This window comes from Schistocerca serialis, chromosome 3, assembly GCF_023864345.2.
Source record: "Schistocerca serialis cubense isolate TAMUIC-IGC-003099 chromosome 3, iqSchSeri2.2, whole genome shotgun sequence".
NCBI lineage: Eukaryota > Metazoa > Arthropoda > Insecta > Orthoptera > Acrididae > Schistocerca > Schistocerca serialis.
The window spans coordinates 125,601,008-125,625,035 of record NC_064640.1 but is presented as its reverse complement, the minus strand read 5'-3'; the positions used below and the strand labels follow the sequence as shown (position 1 = coordinate 125,625,035).

The 24,028-nt window shown below is 42.5% G+C and overlaps 1 protein-coding gene across 1 annotated transcript in view; it reads right to left on the bottom strand.

Annotated features, from left to right (window-relative positions):
* The window catches only part of LOC126471548 (lipase 1-like), a 273,437-nt gene that overhangs the window by 123,405 nt on the left and 126,004 nt on the right, over positions 1–24,028 (bottom strand). Inside the window, exon 4 of the mRNA XM_050099775.1 lies at positions 17,017–17,263. Within this exon, the coding sequence (XP_049955732.1) occupies positions 17,017–17,263 (247 nt within the window). The remainder of the gene's footprint in view (positions 1–17,016; positions 17,264–24,028) is intronic.

Genomic DNA, 24,028 nt, shown 5'->3' with positions numbered 1-24,028 from the left:
CTGTCTGTACTTGCCCAAGGCCATCTAACCTAAAAAACCGCCCAGCCCACGCCACACAACCCCTGCTACCCGTGTAGCCGCTTGTTGCGTGTAGTGGACTCCTGACCTATCCAGCGGAACCCGAAACCCCACCACCCTATGGCGCAAGTCGAGGAATCTGCAGCCCACACGGTCGCAGAACCGTCCCAGCCTCTGATTCAGACCCTCCACTCGACTCTGTACCAAAGATCCGCAGTCAGTCCTGTTATGACTGACAGCTCTATGCAAGAAGCCTGCTCTTGGTAGTTCAGTGGAATCCACCAGCCACTGCGTTGTCTGTGGTGAAAGGTAATGCCTGAAATCTGGTATTCTTGGCACACTCTTGACACAGTGAATCTCGGGATATTGAATTCCCTAACGATTTCCGAAATGAAATGTGCCATGCATCTATTTCCAACTACTATTCTGCGTTCAAAGTCTGTTAGTTCCTGTTGTGCGGCCATAATGACGTCAGGAACCTTTTCACCTGAATAAAACTGAGAGCTCCGCCAATGCACTGCCCTTTCATACCTTACGTACGTGACACTAACACCATCTGTATACGTCCATGTCGCTATCCCATGACTTTTGGCACTTCAGTGTACCATTCGTAGGTGCAACCTCCAGGCTGGATGGTCCGAACCTAAATAGATGCCAGGCCAACACAGGTGCATCGCCTGGGCTTTTTGGCTGCATATTTGCATACTTCCAGTGGAACCGGAGGACTATTTTTACAGGATCAGCCCAAAGGCTTTGCCTCTGTGAGGTGGCCATGATATCACTTGGTCTGCTTTCCTTGTCTGGTTAACTTCGCAGGACCCCTAGTTACAGTTGAAAGGTATCTCAACTGCCTTTCAGGAGCGATGGCAGAGGTATTTTGCAGAGTCAGTATACTAAATAGTTCTACATCTACATCTACGTGGATACTGTGCAAATCGCATTTAAGTGCCTGGCAGAGGGTTCATCGAACCACCTTCACAATTCTCTATTCTTCCAATCTCGTATAGCGCGCGGAAAGAATGAACACTTATATCTTACCGTACGAGCCCTGATTCCCCTTATTTTATCGTGGTCAACAAAATATTTTCGCATTCGGAGGAGAAAGTTGGTGATTGTAATTTCGTAAGAAGATTCCGTCGCAACGTAAAACGCCTTTCTTTTAATGATTTCCAGCCGAAATCCTGTATAATTTCTGTGACACTCTCTCCCATATTTCGCGATAATACAAAACCTGCTGTCTTTCTTTGAACTTTTTCGATGTATTCGTGAAATCTTCTCGGGTGATCAGCCGAGTAAAGGCGTCGTCTTCTCGCAACGTTTCGAAGGGTTTCGTACCCATCATCTTCAAGCGAAGTGTCGAGATGCTGCTGCTGCTCACATCTTTTACTTTCCCCTCTTTGGGGAAGTGTGTGTGGGGGAGTTTGTAGCCTTTCGGGTTTTACTCCCCTGTGAACGTGTGTGTGTGATTTTTTCTATAGTTTTTTGGTGTCTGTGACTTGTGATGTTTGTTGTGAATGAGTCTAGTACTTGCCTGAGGTAGGCGAGAAGATTGGTGTTATATGGGAAGGAACTGGATTAGGGATTGGGTTTTGGGATTTTCTCTTCGACTTAGTCGTCGAAGATCGTCATAGGGCGCTTATGCTTATCGCGGGACATGTCATACCGACCTAGGGAGTGGATGAGCGCGTTTCCGGATCTGGAAGAACCCTCATAGAAGGCCCTTGCCAGATCCTGGAAGCGCTCTCTCAGGAGTGGGATTTCGGCTGCGGCGTGCAAGTCGTCTGTGGGGAATCCAAGAGGTAGGTGCAGTGCCCTTCTGAGGGCGCGGTTCTGCAGCCTCTGGAGTTTGTCCAGGTGCTGCTTTGCCGCGTATCCCCAGACGGGGCACGCATACTCCATTACTGGCCGGATCAGGGCCTGGTAAACATTTACTGCTACTGGGCAGGGAAGGGAGCTGGTTGTGTTCAGGATAGGGTATAGGATGGACATTCTGGCGCAGACCTTCCTGTGGACCTCGTCTATGTGGGGTTTCCACGTAAGACGAGAGTCCAAGGTTACGCCAAGGTACTTGGCGGTTCTGCGCCAGGGGAGTTGGATTCCATTTAGGTGAAGGTGGAGGGGGGGACGTTGAGGAGGTTCGCGCCTTCCGAGCCTGCGGGTAATCAGCATTGCCTGCGTCTTCTCGGAGTTGATCGTGATGCGCCAGCGACGGGCCCAAGTTTCTGTGTCATCTAAAACCTTTTGTAGCCTACGGATGACCAGGTCCTTGTTCGCATTTCTCGTGTAGAAGGCTGTGTCGTCAGCGTACTGCGCAGTGTGCACCAGGGGGGCCGTCGGAGTATCCGCAGTGTACAAACTGTACAATACGGGCCCCAGGACCGATCCCTGTGGCACCCCGGCACGAATACGCCTTCTGGTGGAGGTGGCAGTTTCTACTTTGATGGAGAAAGTCCTATTCGTGAGATAGCTCTTAATGAGCTGAACTATGCTCCCGGGAAACCCTTGTGTGTACAACTTGTAGAGTAGCCCTCTATGCCATACTGAATCAAAGGCTTTGGCTACGTCTAGTAGCACTATCCCGCAGTAGCCTCTGTGGTTGAAGCCCTCTGTGGCTGCTTCAACCATTCTCATGACCTGCTGTGGGGCAGAGTGGTTCTGCCGGAACTCAAATTGGAAATCCGGCAGAATTTGCTCTCTGGTAATGTGTTCTTGTATGGGTCTTAGCAGGAGGTGCTCATAGATCTTGCTGAGTGTTGGCAAGAGGCTAATCGGCCTGTAGTGCTGCGGGAATAGAGGGTCTTTCCCTGGTTTGTGTATCGCGACCACTTCCGCATGTTTCCAGCAAGCTGGGAAAACACGGGAACGAGTAATCTCGTTGAGGACGTTCGCGAGGTGTGTGATCGCTGTGGGTGGGAGTTTTTTGACTAACTGGTTTGTGACACTGTCGTGCCCTGGCGCCTTTTTTGTAGGGAGGGACCTAATTACTCTTGCCACGTCCTCGGGGGCAAAAAGTATGGGTTCGTCCTCTGGGTCCTCCTCAGCATTGAGGAAGACGGCCAGTTGACGACTGACTACCTCTTCATGTTCTTCATCCTGGGGTTCTGCCGCCTGGAACTGCTTCTCAAAGGAGTCGGCGAGGGCGTTGGCCTTTCCAGCATGGCTGTAGACCAGTTCCCGCTCGCCATGCAGTGGCGGCATCCTAGCGCGTCGTTTTGTAAACTGTTTGGTCGCTTGCCATAGTGTATGATCGTCTACTTTGAGAGATGTGAGGCGGTTTTGCCATTGCTGGTTTCTGTGCTCATTGAGCGCTACCTTCAGCTCTCCCTGTAGACGATTGAGCAGCCTCCTGGTGGCCTGATTTCTGGTGATCTTCCACTCTTTTGCCACTCTGTTCTTGTGTCGAATTTGAGCTAGCAAGTGTTCCGGGAGCTGTATTTGCGGCGGTGGGCCATCCCTTTGTGGAGGGGTAGCTTCTTCCGCTGCCTGCAAGATGGTGCCTGTTAGGTCTTGTAGCGCTTGTTCTACTGTTTCCGCAGTGGGTGGCGGAGCGCGAGCGATATCAGAGGCGACAGTTTCTTGGTATCGCTCCCAGTCTGTTCGTTTGTACGACGTCTGGTACCGTGGGAGTGCTACCCATTCTCCCACATCGACCTCCAGAATCACTGGGTTGTGGTCGGAGGACATTCTGTTGATTGTCCTTGCGGCCACGAACCCTGCGATCCTCCTGGTGAGAGCTATGTCTAACACATCGGGCCTGCTTCCGTTTTTCGGAAAATGTGTGGGCTCGACTGGACCCCATGTTTCGAAGTGGTGGGCGCGCGCTAGTTGTTGCAGTTTGGCGCCTGCTCTGGAGGTTACTCTAGAATTCCAATCGGGATGTTTGGCATTGAAGTCTCCCCCTATTATGAGTTTGCCTTCAATTTGCCCTAGAGCGGCTATGTCTCCCTCATCTATCTGGTCATGTGGGGGTCGGTAGACTGCAACAATTGTTAGGGGTCCAGTGGCAGTGGTTACTTCCACCGCCACTGCTTCGATTTTGTTGGTAGCTGGTAAGAATACCTGGTGGTGGGGGATCCCTCTTTTTACATATATGGCCACTCCTCCGCCTTGGGTTGGCCTGTCTTTACGGTAGCTAATGTAGTTGGGAACTGTCGCTTTTACTCCCGATCGGTTTGAGCAGTTGTGCTAGGTACTTGGCTAAACCATATGTCGGTGAGTTGATGGTGCTCACTATGGGTCGCAATGGAACTCCGTCTTTGTGGATCTTAGGGAGCCCATGTCAAGAGCACCATGTCAAGAACTCGGCGGAGTTTGTGAAGGTACTACAAGGCTTTCGCCTGGATAAAGAAGATCTTCTTGTCAGCTTTGACGTCACCTCACTCTTCACACGAGTACCGCTGGAAGACTCCCTAGCGCTGCTCGAAACACGCTTTAGTGAGGACACAATAAAGCTGTTCCGGCAAGTGTTAACAAACACCTACTTCAAGTGTGGAGGCAAATTTTATGAACAAGTGGATGGTGTAGCCATGGGGTCCCCCTTAGCTCCAGGCATCGCTAATCTTTACATGGAGCACTTTGAAGACATAGCCCTGGACACCGCCCCATTGAAACCTAAAGCCTTTTACAGATATGTGGATGACACTTTTGTCGTGTGGCCACATGGCAGAGAGAACCTGCAAGACTTCCTGCGATATCTCAACAGCATACACAGCAACATACAATTCACCATGGAGGTGGAAGAAAACGGAAGCTTGCCCTTCCTTGACATTCTAATCAAGAGGCACCCTGATGGCACCTTGGGTCACGCTGTGTATAGGAAGAAGACACATACGGATTTATACCTTCATGCACAGAGTTGCCACCACCCAGCACAACGCAACTCAGTGCTTAACACACTTGTGCACAGGGCCAAGTCTATCTGGGATGATGACAGCCTACCTGCAGAGTTACAACACCTAAGGAAGACCTTCCGCAGCAACGGTTATAATGAGACGCAAATCTCGCGCGCCCTACACAAGAGCAGGAAGGTAGACACACCAGAAGAAGAAGATGAGACCAGATGCCTGGCATTTCTACCATACGCGGGACCGCCAACAGCCAAGATTGCCCGCATTCTGGAGAAACACAACATCAAGACAATTTTTCATGCCCCAAGTAAAATTAAGGACATACTTGGCTCAGTCAAAGACCGCCTAGGACTGCAGACTCCGGGCGTATACAGTATTGAATGTGAATGTGGTACGAAATACATCGGACAAACGCAGCGCTGCATCACACAGAGGCGCTCGGAACACATTAGAAATGTACGCCTTGGTCAGACAGAAAAATCGGCGGTAGCGGAACATAGCATTAACGAGGGACACACCTTCCTCTTTGAGGGTACGAAGAAGCTGTGTGACGCTAAAGGATTTTGGGATTCAGTTTTCAAAGAGGCTGTAGAAATTCGGTTGAACAGCAACCTGATCAATCGAGACACTGGTTTCCAACTTAGTACAGCTTGGAATCCCGCAATAACTAAAATTAGAAGAGAACGCTCCGGCACGAAGACGGTAGCGGCCACAGACGTATTAGCTACCGGCAGGGACTCGACGCCCGGTCCGCGCCGCGAACCCTCCACCACTGGCGCGGCGGCCGATTCCGCAGGTACCTGATTGGTCGGCGCCCGGAATCAGTCACTGGTCCAGGAGCCTTTATAGGACCGCGCAACACAGCATCTCGACACTTCGCTTGAAGATGATGGGTACGAAACCCTTCGAAACGTTGCGAGAAGACAACGCCTTTACTCGGCTGATCACCCGAGAAGATTTCACGAATGGAATACGCCGAGAAAGTCTCAAATCACATTTTTCGATGTACTCCGTCAGTCCTACCTGGTAAGGATCCCACACAGCGCAGCAGTATTCCAAAAGAGGACGGTCAAGCGTAGTGCAGGCAGTCTCCTTAGTAGGTCTGTTACATTTTCTAAGTGTCCTGCCAATGAAACGCAGTCTTTGGTTAGCCTTCCCCATAACATTTTCTATGTGTTCTTTCCAATTTAAGTTGTTCGTAATAGTAATACCTAGGTATTTAGCTGAATTTACAGCTTTTAGATTAGACTGATTTATCGTGTATAGTTCTTCTTGCGTCCGAGTTACGCCTTCTTACTCCACTCCGCATGATCAGCACAATGATGACATTCTTTCTCTGTGATGTCAGTCTGCTGCACTGGCACTTTGGATACCCAGCTCTTTGCGGTTGCAACAGCAGGGGTCCTACCTTGTTGACATTCTGCTCGTGTTGCATACTGACTTGCTTCGGTTGCCTCTTGCATTACCACATAACAGTACTTTCATCTGTTCATATATCTCTTTAATCGTGATTATAAATGCGCATTGCAGTCGATGGTTAAACAATTTAAGCACATGTTTTTGTCAAGTGCAAAAAAATGTTTCATTAAGAAAAGTATTTATTTTTTCGACCATACGTCGCCAGTCATTCTAAGTAAAACGTTCAGTTTCTTTAAAGTGTGAAACTTCCTGGCAGATTAAAACTGTGTGCCGGACCCAGACTCGAACTCGGGACCTTTGTCTTTCGCGGGCAAGTGCTCTACTAATCTGCCAGGAAGTTTCATATCAGCGCACACTCCGCTGCAGAGTGAAAATCTCATTCTGGAAACATCCCCCAGGCTGTGGCTAAGCCATGTCTCCGCAGTATCCTTTCTTTCAGGAGTGCTAGTTCTGCAAGGTTCGCAGGAGACCTTCTGTGAAGTTTGGAAGGTAGGAGACGAAGTACTGGCAGAAATAAAGCTGTGAGGAGGTGCCGTGAGTCGTGCGTGGGTAGCTCAGTTGGTAGAGCAGTTGCCCGCGAAAGGCAAAGGTCCCGAGTTCGAGTCTCGGCCCGGAACACAGTTTTAATCTGCCAGAAAGTTTCATATCGGCGCACACTCCGCTGCAGAGTGAAAATCTCATTCTGGAAACATCCACTAGGCTGTAGCTAAGCCATGTCTCCGCAGTATCCTTTCTTTCAGGAGTGCTAGTTCTGCAAGTTTCGCAGGAGAGCTTCTGTAAAGTTTGGAAGGTAGCAGGCGAGGCACTGGCTGAAGTGGAGCTGTGAGGACGGGGCGCGAGTCGTGCTTGGGTAGCTCAGTTGGTAGAGGACTTGCCCGCGAAAGGCAAAGGGTTCGAGTCTCGGTCGGGCACACAGTTTTAATCTGCCAGGAAGTTTCATATCAGCGCACACTCCGCTGCAGAGTGAAAATCTCATTCTGTTCTTTAAAGTGTATTCCATTTAATTGCAATCTCCGTATGTATAGACACATTTTTCAGACAGCAGGTGTTTTATTTTTAAGAAACATTAAGGCATCTCCAGGCAAAGACAGGTCAGGTATTTTTTTTTCAACTCTCTGAAAGTTAATCCAGTAGTTTCTTTTTTCCATAAATGGGGCTGTTTATCATTGTAAAGTAAGAATGACCAACGTTTCTGTTTCGGCTTTGAGAAGCAAGCAGCACCGGGGAGGGTTTAATTGGAAAACTGTCTGACGGAACTGTACTTACTTCTAGAAAGACTGGAGACGGGCCGCGTGGGGTAACCGTGCGATCTAAGGCGCCTTGCCACGGTTCGTGCGGTTCCCGCGGTCGCGGGTTCGAGCCCTCCCTCGGGCATGGGTGTGTGTAGTGTCCTTAGCGTAAGCTAGTTTAAGTTCGAGTAAGTAGTGTGTAGGCCTAGGGACCAATGACCTCAGCAGTTTGGTCCCATAGGATCTTACCAAAAATTTCTAAACTTTTAAAGTAGTGTACCTAAGCCCCATCTAATGCGCCAGAAGCTAACATACGTTTTAGTTCCATAAACAAAAATCATAGCTGACCCTATATCTATGTTGTACATGAAATGAGGTCTTACTTAGTAGCGTAGGCCTGTTTTGCTGCATGTAACGACAGAGCCTGGCATGTGAGTTCTGCTCGGCGGTGTTAAAGCCACAATAGCCTACTCTGGGCGTATTGCTTTCCAGTTTTAGTACATTTCTCGGATTCTTTTGCGAAAGGTTTCAACGTCAATATTAACAAGCACTATATTACTGTAATACTTATTCCAGGCACTACTGAATACAGTTATGAGAAGTATATGGTTCCATTAAGAAAACCATATTTGTTTCAATATCTTACTTGATCTTAGAGTTCAGAGCGTTGTCCATACAAAAAATTATGTGCCGCGCAACACACTAGCAATTGCAGAAAACCTTGTTTAGGTATCTGGAGCCGTTCATGAAATAAAAGGGATGCTACGTCTTATATGGCGTGAAAGGTGTATCAGTCTTGCCTTACGGAGGTGGTCCGGAAGGAGTTTGCTGAGTCAGTACAATGAATAGTTATTCTTGTATCCGATTTACACCTCCTTCTCCACTCTACATGGTCAACATCATATATGAAGTTATTCAGTTACTCCTACCGATGTCGTTTTATGCAACCCGCAATGTAACATACGACGTTAAAAACCATGTGAGAGATTTACGTGTTCTCTCGCTCAATACGTACAAACTATAAGTCCTACAGAGAAAATGAACATGACCTTTTCATGGGAAATTTAATGCAGCTAAATTTTGTACTGGGATAGATTTCCGCTAGAGGCTGTAAATTTCCGGTTATTCCAGAAAAACGTCCAAAAGTAACCTTCAAATGCATTCCCAATCCCACACTCAGCCCCCACCAGTCACAACTGATGTTTTGTGTAAATTTTACGTAATAATTTTGCGAACGATAACAGCATAAAATAAACAATTACATCATTGTAGTCGTCGTGCCTTCTGACTACGAAACTACTGTGCTTGTAAGGATTAAGTTTGGATCGAATTGTGAGCGTAATTAGTTTTGACATACCGTTAAGAACAGTGTTTTTTTTCATTATCCTCGCAGGAACGCTTAAATTAGTAATGTTAACGAAATAGCCGACTATGCTGGTGGCGTAATAGCCCAATCAATAGACACCAAAAGAGAACAAATATCGGGAATAGTTCGTGTATAGTGGTAGGAGGAAGTGCCATGAACAACGTTCTAGAAATCCTGACTGGTATGGGATGAGTGTAGGGTACAAAACTTAGCTACATTAAATTTCCTGCGAAAAGGTCCCATCAATTTTTTCTGTAGGACTAATAGTTTGCACGTAACGAGTGAGAGAATATTGAATATATGGTGTCCCATTTATCTTGATCACCCTATATAACTGTTTGTCCAGATGCAAATTACAAAATGTTTCAAGCAAATGTTCCTTAGCCGTCAGGGGGACATCAATCAGCATGTTTGCCTTCGTTGTAGCTTTGTTTTCTACAAAGATATGAACAGCGGTATGACTTTTTTGAATGGCATCCTGTATTTTTTATTCAGTGATTCATTTCCTCTCATAAAGACCTATTCAAAAATATATCACAGTGTGCCATTCACTGAAAGGCAATATTATTAATTACATAACAAAAGATTGACCTTGAGCCCGGGATCACAAACTCGTCCACTTGCTGGTGTTGTCAGAAAACAAATTCAAAGTGGCTCTGAGCACTATGGGACTTAACTGCTGAGGTCATCAGTCCCCTGGAACTTAGAACTACTTAAACCTAACTAACCTAAGGACATCACACACATCCATGACCGAGGCAGGATTCGAACCTGCGACCGTGGCGGTCGCGCGGGTCCAGGCTGTAGCGCCTAGAACCGCTCGGCCACACCGGCCGGCCAGAAAAGAAATGAAAACCAAGTAAAAACATAACACAAAATTGACTTTACTGTCCTGTACCATTGCCCAGGAGTAGAACATTCAAAGGTGCTCAAAGTGGTGACCCTGGACACCGATACATTAATGCTCTCGTGGAATGAAAGAATTATTTACTGATTCCAGTGATGCCTGCTGAAGAGCATTACAAGCAAGCACGATGCGTTCCTGCATGTCCTCTGAAGTTGCTGGAATATCGCGATGGACAACGTTTTTAATGCATCCCCAAAGAAAAGAGTCGAGAGGATTTAAATCGGGAGACCAAGTAACTGTTCCTCCTCGACCAATCCATCTGGAAGGATACCTTCGGTTCAGAATACGACGTGCACGCAAGGCATTAGGTGCTGGACATCCTTTGTGTTGACAACACGTAAGCATTCTGGTTCTTAGCGGCACTTCATCCAGAGGAGGAGGAAGAATTCGTCTGAGGAAGTTAGCATACACTGTGGCGTTTAGATTACCATTTATGAAATAAGGGCCAATAATTGTAGTACCAAGTATCCCCCACCAGACGTTAACTCTCCATTGATGCTGATGTTCCACCTGTCTAAGCCATCGTGGGTTGTCGATGGACCAGTAATGCATGTTCCCTGTATTTACCTGTCCTTTGTTTGAGAAGGAACATTCATCGGTAAATAGAACATTGGAAAAGAAGTTCGGGTTGGTGAGGATTTGCTGCTGTGCCCACTGACAGAACTGTACACGATTCTGGAAATCATTCCCATGCAGTTATTGATGTAGGTGTACATGGTAAGGATGGAACCGGTGACGTGTAAGAATACGATGTACATTGGTTTTAGGAATGTCAATCTAGTGTTCAAGCTGTCGTGTGCTCACATGTGGATTCATAACAACGGAAGCGACAACAGTAACTTCGGCAGCTTCGTTTGTGCGAGTGCTACGAGTATTGCGTTGTTGTGGGTTGAAATTTCCCGTTTGCTGAAGCAACAAGACGAGAAAACATCCATCGGGAAGGTGGATTCTTGTTAGGATATCGCTCTCTGTACAGTTCCGCTGCCTGCATAGCATTTCGCCTACCATCAACAATAACAATAAAAGAAACGTTTGTAGGAAGGACAGTCTTTACTGTGTGCATACTCTACACAATAGTATTTAAGAGGACTAAACTACTGTACTAAATGTATCCGTACGTAAGAAAACAATATTGCAATTACTGTTCTGCCAACTTACATTCCCTATAGATGAGTAGCCTTTCTACCTTCTCTTGGTTGACGGAATGACGGGTGTACATTCTACTTAAGTTTACATTTGTCCTCTGTCAACGTCAGCACGTGGATGTGTTCCATTATCCCGAGTACCTGCACTAAGCGCTGGGACCGTCAACGTCAGCGTTGTGTTTTGTAAATAATCCCGTTGTGTTCCAGTCAATGGTACACTGTGATACATTTTTGAATAGGTCTTTAGGAGAGGAAATGAATTACCGAATAAAAAATACAGGGTGCCATTTAAACTCAATTTCAGATTTGAGTGAACTCTTATGGTACTCAACTGCTTAGGTCATCAGTCCCTAAGCTTACACACTACTTAACCTAAATTATCCTAAGGACAAACACACACACCCAAGCCCGAAGGAGGACTCGAACCTCCGCCGGGATCAGACGCACAGTCCATGACTGCAGCGCCTTAGACAGCTCGGCTAATCCTGCGCGGCAGTGCCATTTAAAAAGTTCATGTCTCCCTGACGACTACAGAACATTTGCTTGCAACATTTAGTTATTTGCATCTGGACAAACAGTTATTTAGGGTGGTCAAGATAAATGGGACACCCTATATATATGAACAGCGGAATGAAGTTTTTAAATGGCACCGCCGCGCAGGATTAGCCGAGAAGTCTAAGGCGCTGCAGTCACGGACTGTGCGGCTGGTCCCGGCGGAGGTTCGAGTCCTCCTTCGGGCTTGGGTATTTGTGTTTGTCCTTAGGACAGCACGTTGAAAGGCATCAAATATATGCTCAATAATGTTCATGTCTGGGAACTTTGCTGGCCAGCGGAAATATTTAAACTGAGAAGAGTACTCCTGGAGCCACCCTGTAGCAGTTCTCGATGTGTGTGGTGTAGCACTGTCCTGCTGGAATTGCCCAAGTCCGTCGGAATTCACAATGTACATGAATGGATGCAGGTGATCAGACAGGATACTTACGTATCTGTGAACTGTGAGAGTCGTATCTAGACGTAGCAGGGGTCCCATATCACTCCAGGTGCACACGCCCCACACCATTACAGAGCCTCCACCAGCTTGAACAGTCCCCTATTGATATGCAAGGTCTATGGATTCATGAGCTTGTCTCCATACCCGTACACGTCCATCCACTCGATGCAATTTGAAACGAGAATCGTCCGATCAGGCAACATGTTTCTAGTCATCAACAGTCCAATTTTTCCATTTATCAACAGTCCAATGTCAGTGTTGACGGGCCCAGGCGAGGCGTAAAGCTTTGTGTTGTGTAGTCATCAAGAGTACACGAGTGGGCCTTCGGCTCCGAAAGCCCATATTGATGATGTTTGGTTGAACGGTTCGCACGCTGATACTTGTTGATGGCCCAGGATTGAAATCTGCAGCAATTTGCGGAAGGGTTGCACTTCTGTCGCGTTGAACGATTGTCTTCGGACGTCGTTGGTCCCATTCTTGCAGGATCTTTTCCGCAGCAGCATTGTCAGAGCTTTGATGTTTTACCGGATTCCTGATATTCACGGTACACTCGTGAAATGGTCGTATGGGAAAATCCCCACTCATCGTTACCTTGGAGATGCTGTGTCCCATCGTTCGTGCGCCAACTATAACAAGAAGTTGAAACTCACTTAAATCTTGATAACCTCCCATTGTAGCAGCAGTAACCGATCTAAGAAATGCGCCAGACACATGTATTAAACAGGGGTTGCCGACCGTAGCCCCGTATTCTGCGTATTAACATATCTCTGTACTTGAGCAAGTGCCTATACCAGTTTCTTTTGCACATCAGTGTGTTCATAGGAAGTGTCGAATACTCTGAGAGGTAGTAGTACTTATCGAAACAACAAGAAAAATAATTCCAATAAACATGGGTCCGGAAACGCATACTTTCAGGGATAAACACATGTTTATAGGGAGGGCTGCGCCATGCTTGGTTGTGGATATTAGCCCAGTCGTTGGCACTCCATCAAATGTGTCGATAGGGTATTATGATGTCTTACTCACAGTACTCTACTTACCATTAGGTGGTCTGCAGTCAGTTGTGTGGTTTGAGTTCTGTTGTAGACAACGTTACTCCTCATCATGTTTGTGTGGCTTATTACACAGCACTGTTAACACTGGGTACGTATTATGGTGTTGTACCTTCTTCCAAATGCGGATTCACTTACATGTTTACTGTTATTGCGCTGTTTGTAGCTAAAAATGATGCAGTACATTTTCACACTTCCATCACTTGTTAGCAACGGAAGCCTACTACTCGGCAAGTGAAATGGCAAGATATTGTGCTATGGTTTAGGAAAGAGATGTAGCCTGCGAGCCCGTGTCCTCTATGCTGAAAAATATCTACAGTGCCGAGTGCCCTGTGATAAGTTCAGCAGACTTTTCCAGCGTCTGAGGGTCACAGGTACCCTTGTGCCTCGGGAGACTGACAGTAATTTATGAACATTTGCAGTACACATATTATCGACAGCGCATTTAGGCCCTAAGGCCACAAGCTCATCATAGCAGATGGCGGTTCTTTCAATAGCTGTTGCAGAAGTGTGCCACAGATCCACTGGCTACATCCAAGATTTTAATTACTGATGGGGCAGGGGTCGCAAGAGATGATTTGTGAATTTTCGTAACTAGCATGTTGTAAGGGCAGATGCAAATCCCCAAGCAATCCATAAAAGAGGGCATCAACACCGATTCTCAATCAATGTATTGACAGGTGTACTTGGCGATAGATTGATATGGCTATGTGTGCTATCACCACCTGCATTTTCTGGACTTTCTCATTAATGTATTGCCTACATTGCTGGAGGCTGTGCCACTGCAGCAACGAATACAAATTTGGTTCATGCATGATGGCGCACCAGGACACTTTAACCACGACATGCACAAACATCTGAAGCAGGCATTTCAGGACCAATGGGTAGGTTGGTTGGGCTCCACACCTTGCCCTGCTCGTTCCCCAGATCTCAATCCCATACACTTTTGGTTACAGGGACATATGAAGGAATTGGTCTATACCACGCCAATCAATGACACGTGCACACTACTCGGTCGCATCCTCAATGCATGCCAGCAGGTATACTTCGAAAAGTGCGTCATTCCTTACGCTATAGCGCAGAGGGGTGAATTGTCAAGAATGGAAGCCGTGATTAACACCCCCTGTAAACACATGTTTATCACAGAAAGTATGCATATCCGGAACCATGTCTATTGGACTTATCTCAGAAAGTATTGTAATGCCACTTCCACGGACGAGAAATGAAATTCAAAAAATAGCTCCAAAATTCCCAAAGATTTCCCGAAAACAAGTTCCAAATTCCATGAAAAATGAACAAGCAAACAAATTTTCAGTTAACACTATTATTTGGATATTAACCAGTAACTGAATCAGGAATCTAATACTTAGTAATTTATTAACATATGAAAGAAAGATAGGATTCCAGTAAAATCAAACTCAAAATTCAAAATCATAGTAAATCGAAAAATCATTATAATTAAAATTCGCAAAGTAGAACCAACGTTCCCAAAGAATACTTCGTGTGAGTACTCTTTGAGATTCATGAGTAACGGCTAAGGATAATTCAATCCATTGTCACTATGTTACGAGAGTTAGCCGAAGCAGGTCATAGTTTTGAATGCTCGTATATGTAGGCGCAATTAGATTGTTTTTTTATAATTGATTATTGCGATCTACTATAACGCAGTGAAACGATACTTTGACTTCAAACATTACATTATTTAGAATTCAGATAGAGGACTTGCATATATTAGACAGAAGTGACTTTTAATTAGATAACCTGAAGTTAACACTATTTAGGAAGTGAACACAGACAGACAATTTCATTCGTAATAACTAATGGACTATGGAACTTGGCGATAGTTACGAAGCATATAATTTATAATTCCCCCCAACACCTGGGAAAGCTTCTTCCTCACGGCTCTGTTAGGAAGTGACTAATATTGTGCAATAAACCAGCATATCGTGTCAATTCACGCATTTATCATTCAAGTTTTACAATATTATTTGTAGAGATAACGTGCTGCGATATGATTTGACTGAAGCGCTCAGCGCTTATATAGAAACTCCTTGACGTTAGGAATTAATAACACTGTTACGACTGATTATAGATTTGAGGTTACAACCAGTCTATAGGGAAATTGGTGTCGCTGGAACTAATTTGAACTTATCATTAATATTTAAACAGCAACTGATAAACCATCGATTATAAACGATTTAATTACGACATTTGGTGAAGTAAATATCTCGCTCAAGTCGCGAGTTCAGCTCATCAATGTTCTGTTTGTAACGTCGATACCGATACATAAGAAATAACACTCTCATTGCTCTACCGATGAGTGTTAGCCAAGACCGAAGATCTGAAAGGACGTCACGGTATGCATTTCTGGACCCATGTTTATTGGACTTATTTTTCTTGTTTCGATGGGTACTACCACCTCTCAAAGTATTCGACACTTTCTATGAGCACCCCGTATATGTAGGGTGAACATTAATAAAACCGACAAATTGCAGGGCAGATTTCTGACTGGAAATGGAGAAAGAAAGGTCCTATGAACATGTCTTCTGCAGAATCTACTCCTCCAAATCTAGCGTATGCACAGTCCGACGCCTCCCTGCACGTTCATCTGTCTGAAAGGACTCATGATCACACAAACGCCCAAAAAGGGTTAGCAATGTTGTGTGATGCGGCTGGTGTCTGAGAGGGTACTTGTTTTGGTATAGCCGGGATGCCTCTCAACCGTTTCCATCTGCTTGGCCGTACACGAACACCATCTCGGCTTGTTCCCGACATGAATACGGGACCATTCCGCTGCTTACACTAGGCTGCGTCAATTACACAGCCTCCAGCACACAAGGAACACAAAGCACGTGGACAGTGGAATTGTCATTCGTCAGCGCCATCTACAGTAGTAACGATGCATTTCTGAACACATGTTCATAGGACCTTTTTTGCTCTATTTCCAATCATGAATTCGCACCTCTAGTTAGTCGGTTTTACTAATGTTCACGCTGTATATGGTGCCTCTCCTAAGGGTCGTCAGGCGCGTTTTCTCTTGTGTTTTCGAGATATTTTGAATTTAGTTTTTGCAACGTGTTGATGGATTCAGACCAGACATATACTGCTCATCACGTTTCATGCGAAGCCTAGTGTCAATGGAAAGCGTCGGATTATTTCTCTTTAGAAGCAAAATTATTTTTGAAGTGGAGTTTTACGTGCCCATTCGATGTGCGATCCTAAATTAATTAAACTAGTGTGATATTTGCTTTACCGACAAGGGACAGTAAAACAGGAAATGTAACCAGTAGTCCAGCAACGACTGAGTAGCTCTGCTGCATGGCGCTGTCATACAGCAGGAGGCAGGGCGGCACAAGTCGCTGCTTGAGTACTGGAGTACGTGACTAGTTATCATATATGAAAACAATTGCGTTGCAAACAGTATAAGTTTTAGTGTCCCTGTTAAGACATATCGAGGAAGCAAATATCGCACTAGACTAACTGGGGACCGTTTATCGAATGGGCACGTGATCTTACGCTTTATAAATAATGTTGTTTGCAGCAGGGAAGAGACGGACGTTTTCCGCTGACATTGGGCGTTGCATGAAACCTGATGACCAGTATTTGTTAGGCCTGACGCCATCTACACATTGCAAAACCTAAACTGCAAATATCTGGCGAAACACCAGAGACAATGCGCCTGATGGATGCTAGGGGAGACACCCAGTATATATGAAAAAAATTGAGTTGTAAACAGCATAGTGCACATTCTTTCGATTTTTATGAACTACAAATTGTCGATTGTCGTAGGCCAATATTTCCGCACTTCTTTTCTGATAACCTGTATCACTGCTATCAGAGCTCTATGCCCATTTTACAGAAAAATAACGGAAAAAACTGATTTTCTCCAAACAGAGTTAACAAGATTAGAACTGTTTTGTATCGCATGTCTTCATTTTTTTTAACTGGATAGTTGTGTTGCCGTTCTTGTTAATAATGAAAACTTGTTAAACTAACTTTGGCGGAAATGCTGTCGACAGATAAGAATACATCGTTAGAGTACCTGGATGTGGCGCCAGTCAGCGAGCAGAAAATGGCTGAAGGGCACCCTGAACGTGTGGACGTAGGCGACTGGCGCCAGCAGCGAACCGAGCGCCAGCTTGCGCGCGTACTGCGGCCGCGAGGCCAGCATGGCGAGCAGCGCCGTGTTGCCCATGGAGTGGCCCACTGCCTGCAGCTGACGCCAGCCCGTCACCGCCAGCACGTGGTCTATGGTCGCGGGCAGGTCCCACACGGCCATCTCGTGCCAGCTGTCACACAAAAGTTTTTTTCTAGTAAGCGACGAGTGCAGCTGAATGACAGCAGCGCCGGCTTTGCAAAACTGTAAGAGGGTCACAGTTTCGGAGCCAAAACGGCTGCCGGGTGCCGAGCCTCAATACAGATCTGCCGAAAGAATCGAGTACGTACAGAGGTTATCACTATCCGGTCACTTCACTGTTTCTACTAGTAGTGTTTTATTTTTACTCTAAATATGTTGCTTTTATTGTTGCCTTCCGGCTGAAGAATGGTTTGATGTAGCTCTCCTATGCAAGATTCTTCGTACACTGTCCAGTCACATTAATGTAACCACTTCTCAAAACCGTGAATAACCAACTTTTGCAGCACAGACAATTGCGGGATTTGCAGGAAGAGTCAACAATGTTCTGGAAGGTACTGATAGGGAAGTGCAGCCATTCTACCTTCAATGCCGTGGCCACCTTTGGTAGATTTCTTGGCTGAGGACCCATGGCCCAAACAGCACAATCAAGGTGGTCTCACAGATACCCAATTGGGTATAAATCCGGAGAGTTTTGTGGTCTTGGGGGGGGGGAGGGTAGAAGGGGTATGGTGCTCTTTGAACCACCGAACCCCGCAACTGCACTGCGAGCTGTGTGACAGGTTGCGTTGTCCTGCTGGTAAATGTCATTGTGCCGAGGACAAACAAACGGTGGACATGGTCCCCAAGGCTAGATGCATACTTGTGTTGATCCATTGTGCCATCCAAATGACGAAGTTACCCAAGGAATGCCACAAAAACATTCCCCAGACCATAACGCTTCCTCCTCCAGCCTTGACCCTTGTGATGATTGTTGCAGGGCGTTTGCTTTCAGTCTAATAAATGTGGTAGATCTGGAAATACCAACTGTCTTCACTCAGTGGAGGTCCAGTTGCGGTACTGGCGTTCAAATTCGAAGGTTCGTTGCTGATGAACAGCTGTCAGGATGGGTGCGTGAACCAGGTGCCTGCTGTGGAGGCCCTTACGCAGCAACCTACGCTGAACAGACATTGAGGAGACTCTGTTGGTAGCCCCTTGTTTCATCTGGATGGTCAGTTGCTTAACTGTAGCACATCTGTTCATTCGTGCACATCTCCACAGCTGTTATTCACCCCTTTCATCTATGGCCTGTGGTGCACCACAGTTTCGTCAGCGCCGGTTTTGGATAGCGCCATTTTGCCACGCACGGTATACTTTAACCACAGTGGCACGTGAACAGTTTACAAACTTAGCCGTTTCGGAAATGCACCCACCCTTGTCCCGAAAGCCAATGATAATGCCCTTTTCAATATAAGATAAATCATTCCATTTCCACAATACGACAACAAATGCACTGTTTTTGGCCCTGCACTGCACTTGTCCTAACGAGCAACCCTTGGCTCATGAGTGGGCAGGTTGATCGGCAAGCGCTATTCCTGCAATATATGATTTCGGAATGAAAAGAGAACTGAATTAAGTAGACTGGCATGGCGGACAGAATGCGTCCAATGGAGGTTGGTTTCACAGATCTTCACGACACGTTTTATATACCCTCGACGGCTAGTGCTGACACGGGCTGTCTGTCAGTTGTTATTGCACATTGTCATCGAACATAGGCGGTGTTCACATTAATGTGACTGGACCGTGTAGCCAGCCAGGGTGGATGAGCGGTTCTAGGCGCTACAGTCTGGAACCGCGCGACCTCTATGGTCGCAGGTTCGAATCCTGCCTTGGGCATGGATGTGTGTGATGTCCTTAGGTTAGTTAGATTTAAGTAGTTCTAAGTTCTAGGGGACTGATGACCTCAGAAGTTAAGTACCATAGTGCTCAGAGTCATTTGGACCAATTTTTGGACCGTGTGTGTACGTAACTACTGCAATCTATATCCATCTGAGCATGTTTGTTTTTCTTCAACCTATCTTTTAATGTAAGTCATAAGGTAAATATTGCCTGACATGTTCCTATATTCTCTGGAGCATCAACTGACCTTCCTCGAGCTTGGCTTCTACCAGTCTCTCCATTCATCTGTAACTAATTCATGTCAGTGTTTTGTAATCATGACTTATTAAACTGTTGGTTCAGTAACATTGACAAGTATCACACCTGGCACATGCCTTCTCTGTTGTTGGAGGCATCACATTCCTTTTGAATTCTACATGTATTAATTTACATACATCGTACATATTAAGTGGACTAGTTTCGGTAACAAACAAACAAAATTTCAAGAAATTAAAAATACTTTCTTTGAATAGGTGTGAACTATGGCATATTACTTCGTAACTAAATTGCATGTTACCAAAGATTTGTGCTCTGAACTGAGGCCCTATTAGTTTCCATTCTTGCTTCTGATTGTTTTCAGATCTTCCGAGTTTATTTTAGTATATATGACCCTCCAATACAGTTCTGTTTGTAAATACTCTATGAGTTTATGGTCTGGCGACTGAGGTGGTGTCTGAATAACATCGTGAAGGTTATAAAGAAAACACCCTTTTACAAAATATTGAGTGTGCTTCTGGTCATTATCTTGGAAATATTTGAATGTGGATCTAAATCCCAACTTTTCCACATTGCTATGCTAATTTTGCTTCAAGGCAGTGTATAGTAAAGAAACCAAAATCGAGGAGCCTGTAATGGAAACAAACGAAGGGAGCAATGAAGTCTATAATCAAGTGGAAACAGAAGAAATCGAAAAAGATGAGCAGGAATACATAGAAAAGGAATAGAAAATGTTCTGGCATAACCACAACTGCTGCAATGAAGATGAATAAAGCAAGAGAATGGAAGGCGTTGAGACAACACCAGCCAGTGGTGCGCTGATTAAAACCGCACCATGACAGGAGAGGACTCTACAAGAAGGCAATATAAGTGGTGCTCCTGCCAACTTCAGCCACTCAGTATTCGGACAGTATTCACATGACCTAGCAGAGAGTACTAGTATTAGCATGGCCTAGCAGAGAGTAATACGATAGCAATGATGTTTGATCCGTATTAGTTGCTTGCACAAACAATGTATATAACAAAGGACACTTATTTGAATGCCACCTGTCACTTGTGACCACTTGTAAATACAAGTGAAGTATTGTCATTCTTCCTATTTGTAATAAAAAGTATTGATGTGATTTTGCTTGAATTGTTGTATAGCATTCTAAAAAGGCAGCATCCTTTAGGCATCCTACATGAGACGAATGGGTAGGACCCCACAGAAACAGGGTCAAGTAATAAATACAGTGGAACAGCAGTATTGAAACTCACTCATAATTCATCAAAATTAGCAGATTTGATCTGAAAGGTGAAATCGGCCCTGTCGCATTATTTACACACTTAAGAAGCAATTGACCTACTAGTCGCACTGAAGAGTAAAATACCATCATTGTGACAACAAAGCTAACAGAAGATGCAAAAGTGAAGCGATTGCTCAGAAACAATGACAGTAAACAGCTATGAATATTTTGAGGCGACATGAACATTTTGAGGCACATTCTTGGGAAACGACTGTTCAGAAGAAAAATATAATGAAATAAAGGGGACACTAGTAGACAGTCCAAAATACTGCAGAAAGAAACTAAGCAGAGCAAATTCTTGACGACGAAAGATGGATGAAGCAAAGATAAGGTGGGAAATCAGAACAATACTGAAGATTCACAGCTATCTCAAACACATGAAATGTGCGCCGAAGGAGAAGAGTAGAATGTTTCTGCCGGTTCTGGCGCACTAATGCATTGTTAAAATAAATTCTGTATTTTATATATAAAACAACCGATTTTTTAAAAATTTAAAACTGAGCCAAAAAAATTCAGTATATTTAATTAACTAAACTGATTTTATTATGTTAACTAAATACCTACTTTCTACAATAACACAACTAAATACAATAAAGAACTGATTTCCAACTACATTATTTTATTTCCAGTGTGATTGTAGCACAATAATATGAATTAGTTAATAAAAGTAAGTTATTTTTTAAAAAATCACATTGTGAAGATAAGTAAATTAATTAAAATGTATTAGATAATAACATTATATTTTTAAGAAATCGTATTCTGAAGGTAAGTAAATAAATAAAAATGTAATCGATAATAAAAGTAAATTATTTTTAAAAAATGACATTGTGAACTCTATATCATGAAATTCATTATTTCTATTTTTAAATCTTTTCATTCCTTTATATTTCAATTTCATTTGAACTTTTTTAATTATTTCAAAATCTAAATCATCAATTAATTTAGAAAATCTATTTGGTAAAACAACTTTAAAATCATTATTAAGTTCTAAACAAAGTTGTTCTCCAAATCTAGTAATTAAATATTCACAGTTCATAATATTATATAAAACACTTATACATAGCTCTTTTACTTTTCTAATTTCTTTAGAAATACTTAAATTACTTAGCTTCTTGATTAAAGTAGTTTCCATTTATATAGAAAAATTTTTTATTAGTTTTACAAAAGTAAATTTTTAGTTTATATTAAAAATATTTTTAAAAGCTGTTTTTTTGAACTTATAACTACATGATTCATTGAAATTTATTATTTTTTGTTTTTTATAAGTGAAATAAAATTTATTTCGTATAAATGGAAAACCAAAACGAAATGAAAACTAAAATGAAGGAAACGTATGTACTAATTAAGGTACGTGAAGAAGATATTGATTGTCCTATATGTTTAATTAATGAAAATAATAATCAGTTTGTTAAAACAAATTGCAATCATATTTTTCATACAGAATGTATTGATGAATGGTTAAAGGAAAATGAAAATTGTCCACTTTGTAGAAGTATTGTTAAAAATAAAGAACCAGAAAAAATTGAAGTAATTGATATTAATGCTATCTTTGAAGCATTATCTTTTGATGAACCAGCATAATAATATGGTTACATTTTTGATTAATTATTTATTTCAATTTTAAAAATTATAAAAATTATAGATATTATAAAAATTTGCTTATTCACAATTTAATAAATTTTTTTATATATAAATGGAGCAAGATCAACAAGAATCTTCTGTGGAAACTAAATTTTGTAAATATTGTTGTACAGAGAAATCAACTGATAATTTTACTTTACAGAGATATACAAAAGATGGTTATACAACTATATGTAGATCATTTCAAGATTTTAAACATGGCTGCAGCAGCAACTGTTAAAATTCTTCACAATAAAGGATGGCAGCCAAAAACAGTTGCAGTATAGAATTTTTTTATTAAAATTCTTGACCAAGGTTTCGGTACATATAAATATACCTTCATCAGAATACAACTTCTAAAATTACATCATGCACTGGAGAATAATAAAACAATTATGCCAAAAGGCGTCGTCAGTAATTAAAATATCATCTCCATTTGTACAACATGTGTAATGGGCACAGGATCAAAGCGAACAGTTTAACAATGTTACTTCGCCTATGAACTATTGAGAAGTTCATAGGCGAAGTAACATTGTTAAACTGTTCGCTTTGATCCTGTGCCCATTACACATGTTGTACAAATGGAGATGATATTTTAATTACTGACGACGCCTTTTGGCATAATTGTTTTATTATTCTCCAGTGCATGATGTAATTTTAGAAGTTGTACTTCTGATGAAGGTATATTTATATGTACCGAAATCTTGGTCAAGAATTTTAATAAAAAAATTCTATCCTGCAACTGTTTTTGGCTGCCAACCTTTATTGTGAAAAATATATGTAGATCATGTTTAAATAAATATCATTTACAAAACTACAGTAAAAATCCTTGTGTATATGGAAAAAATGTTCCTAAATATTATTTCAAAGACATTTACGACGAAATCCAAGTGAAGAACATTCAAAACTATTATTACCAATGGATAATGATCAAAAATCTACATCTACATTAAATAATGAAGGAGTTGTAACTGAAGAAACATCTACAATTACAAAGAGATCAAAAAGTTGTCAAGAAATTAAAGATTTAAATTGCTTTTACATCAGTCCTTCACATAAAGATAAACATAATAATAAATGTAAGAAATGTACTGTAGATTATGTTAAGAATAAGAAAGCTAAATAAGAAGCATATTGAACTTTATGATTAATTATATATTAAATAATAATAATTCTTTTTGATTAAGTAAATAAATCAATAAAACTAATTCTTTAAAAATTAATTTATTGGTAAAGTTACTGATTGTTAAATTAAATAGTAAAGTAATTCATTTAAAAGCTAGTTGTTAAAGTAATTAATAAACTAATTAACATTTTAATTAATTATCTATTAAATAATAATCCTTATAAATCTATTAAATGATTATCATGTATTAAATTTTTTTACGAATCTAATGAATATATTTTGTAATAACTGAAAGAACAAAGTGGAAAGTTACAGTGCTGCTCCACTAGAAAAATTCTCTGTTGATATACTTCACGAAATTTGTAAAATAAAAAATTTACAAGGGTATTCCAATTTACATAAAGATGATTTAATTAAATTTATTATTAAAAATAATAGAAATATTGGTAGAAATAACACCTGAAGTATGTGAAAGTAATAGAAATATTGTTAAAAATAATACATCTGAATGCATATTTATGAAGTTTTTCTAACTAAAGAAGATAAACCATTAAAAATAATATTTCCACTTTGTACAAATATAATTGTAAAACCGTAACCAAGAGACAGAAAAACAATTAAAGAATCCTTAGTTAAAAAAAGCATATGTAAATATATTACAAAGTATAAATTTTGAAAATAGTGTAGATACACTTGATCCTAATCATTTCTTAACTGCAGTAAAAACAAACATTTTTTAATTTGTTAAAGACTA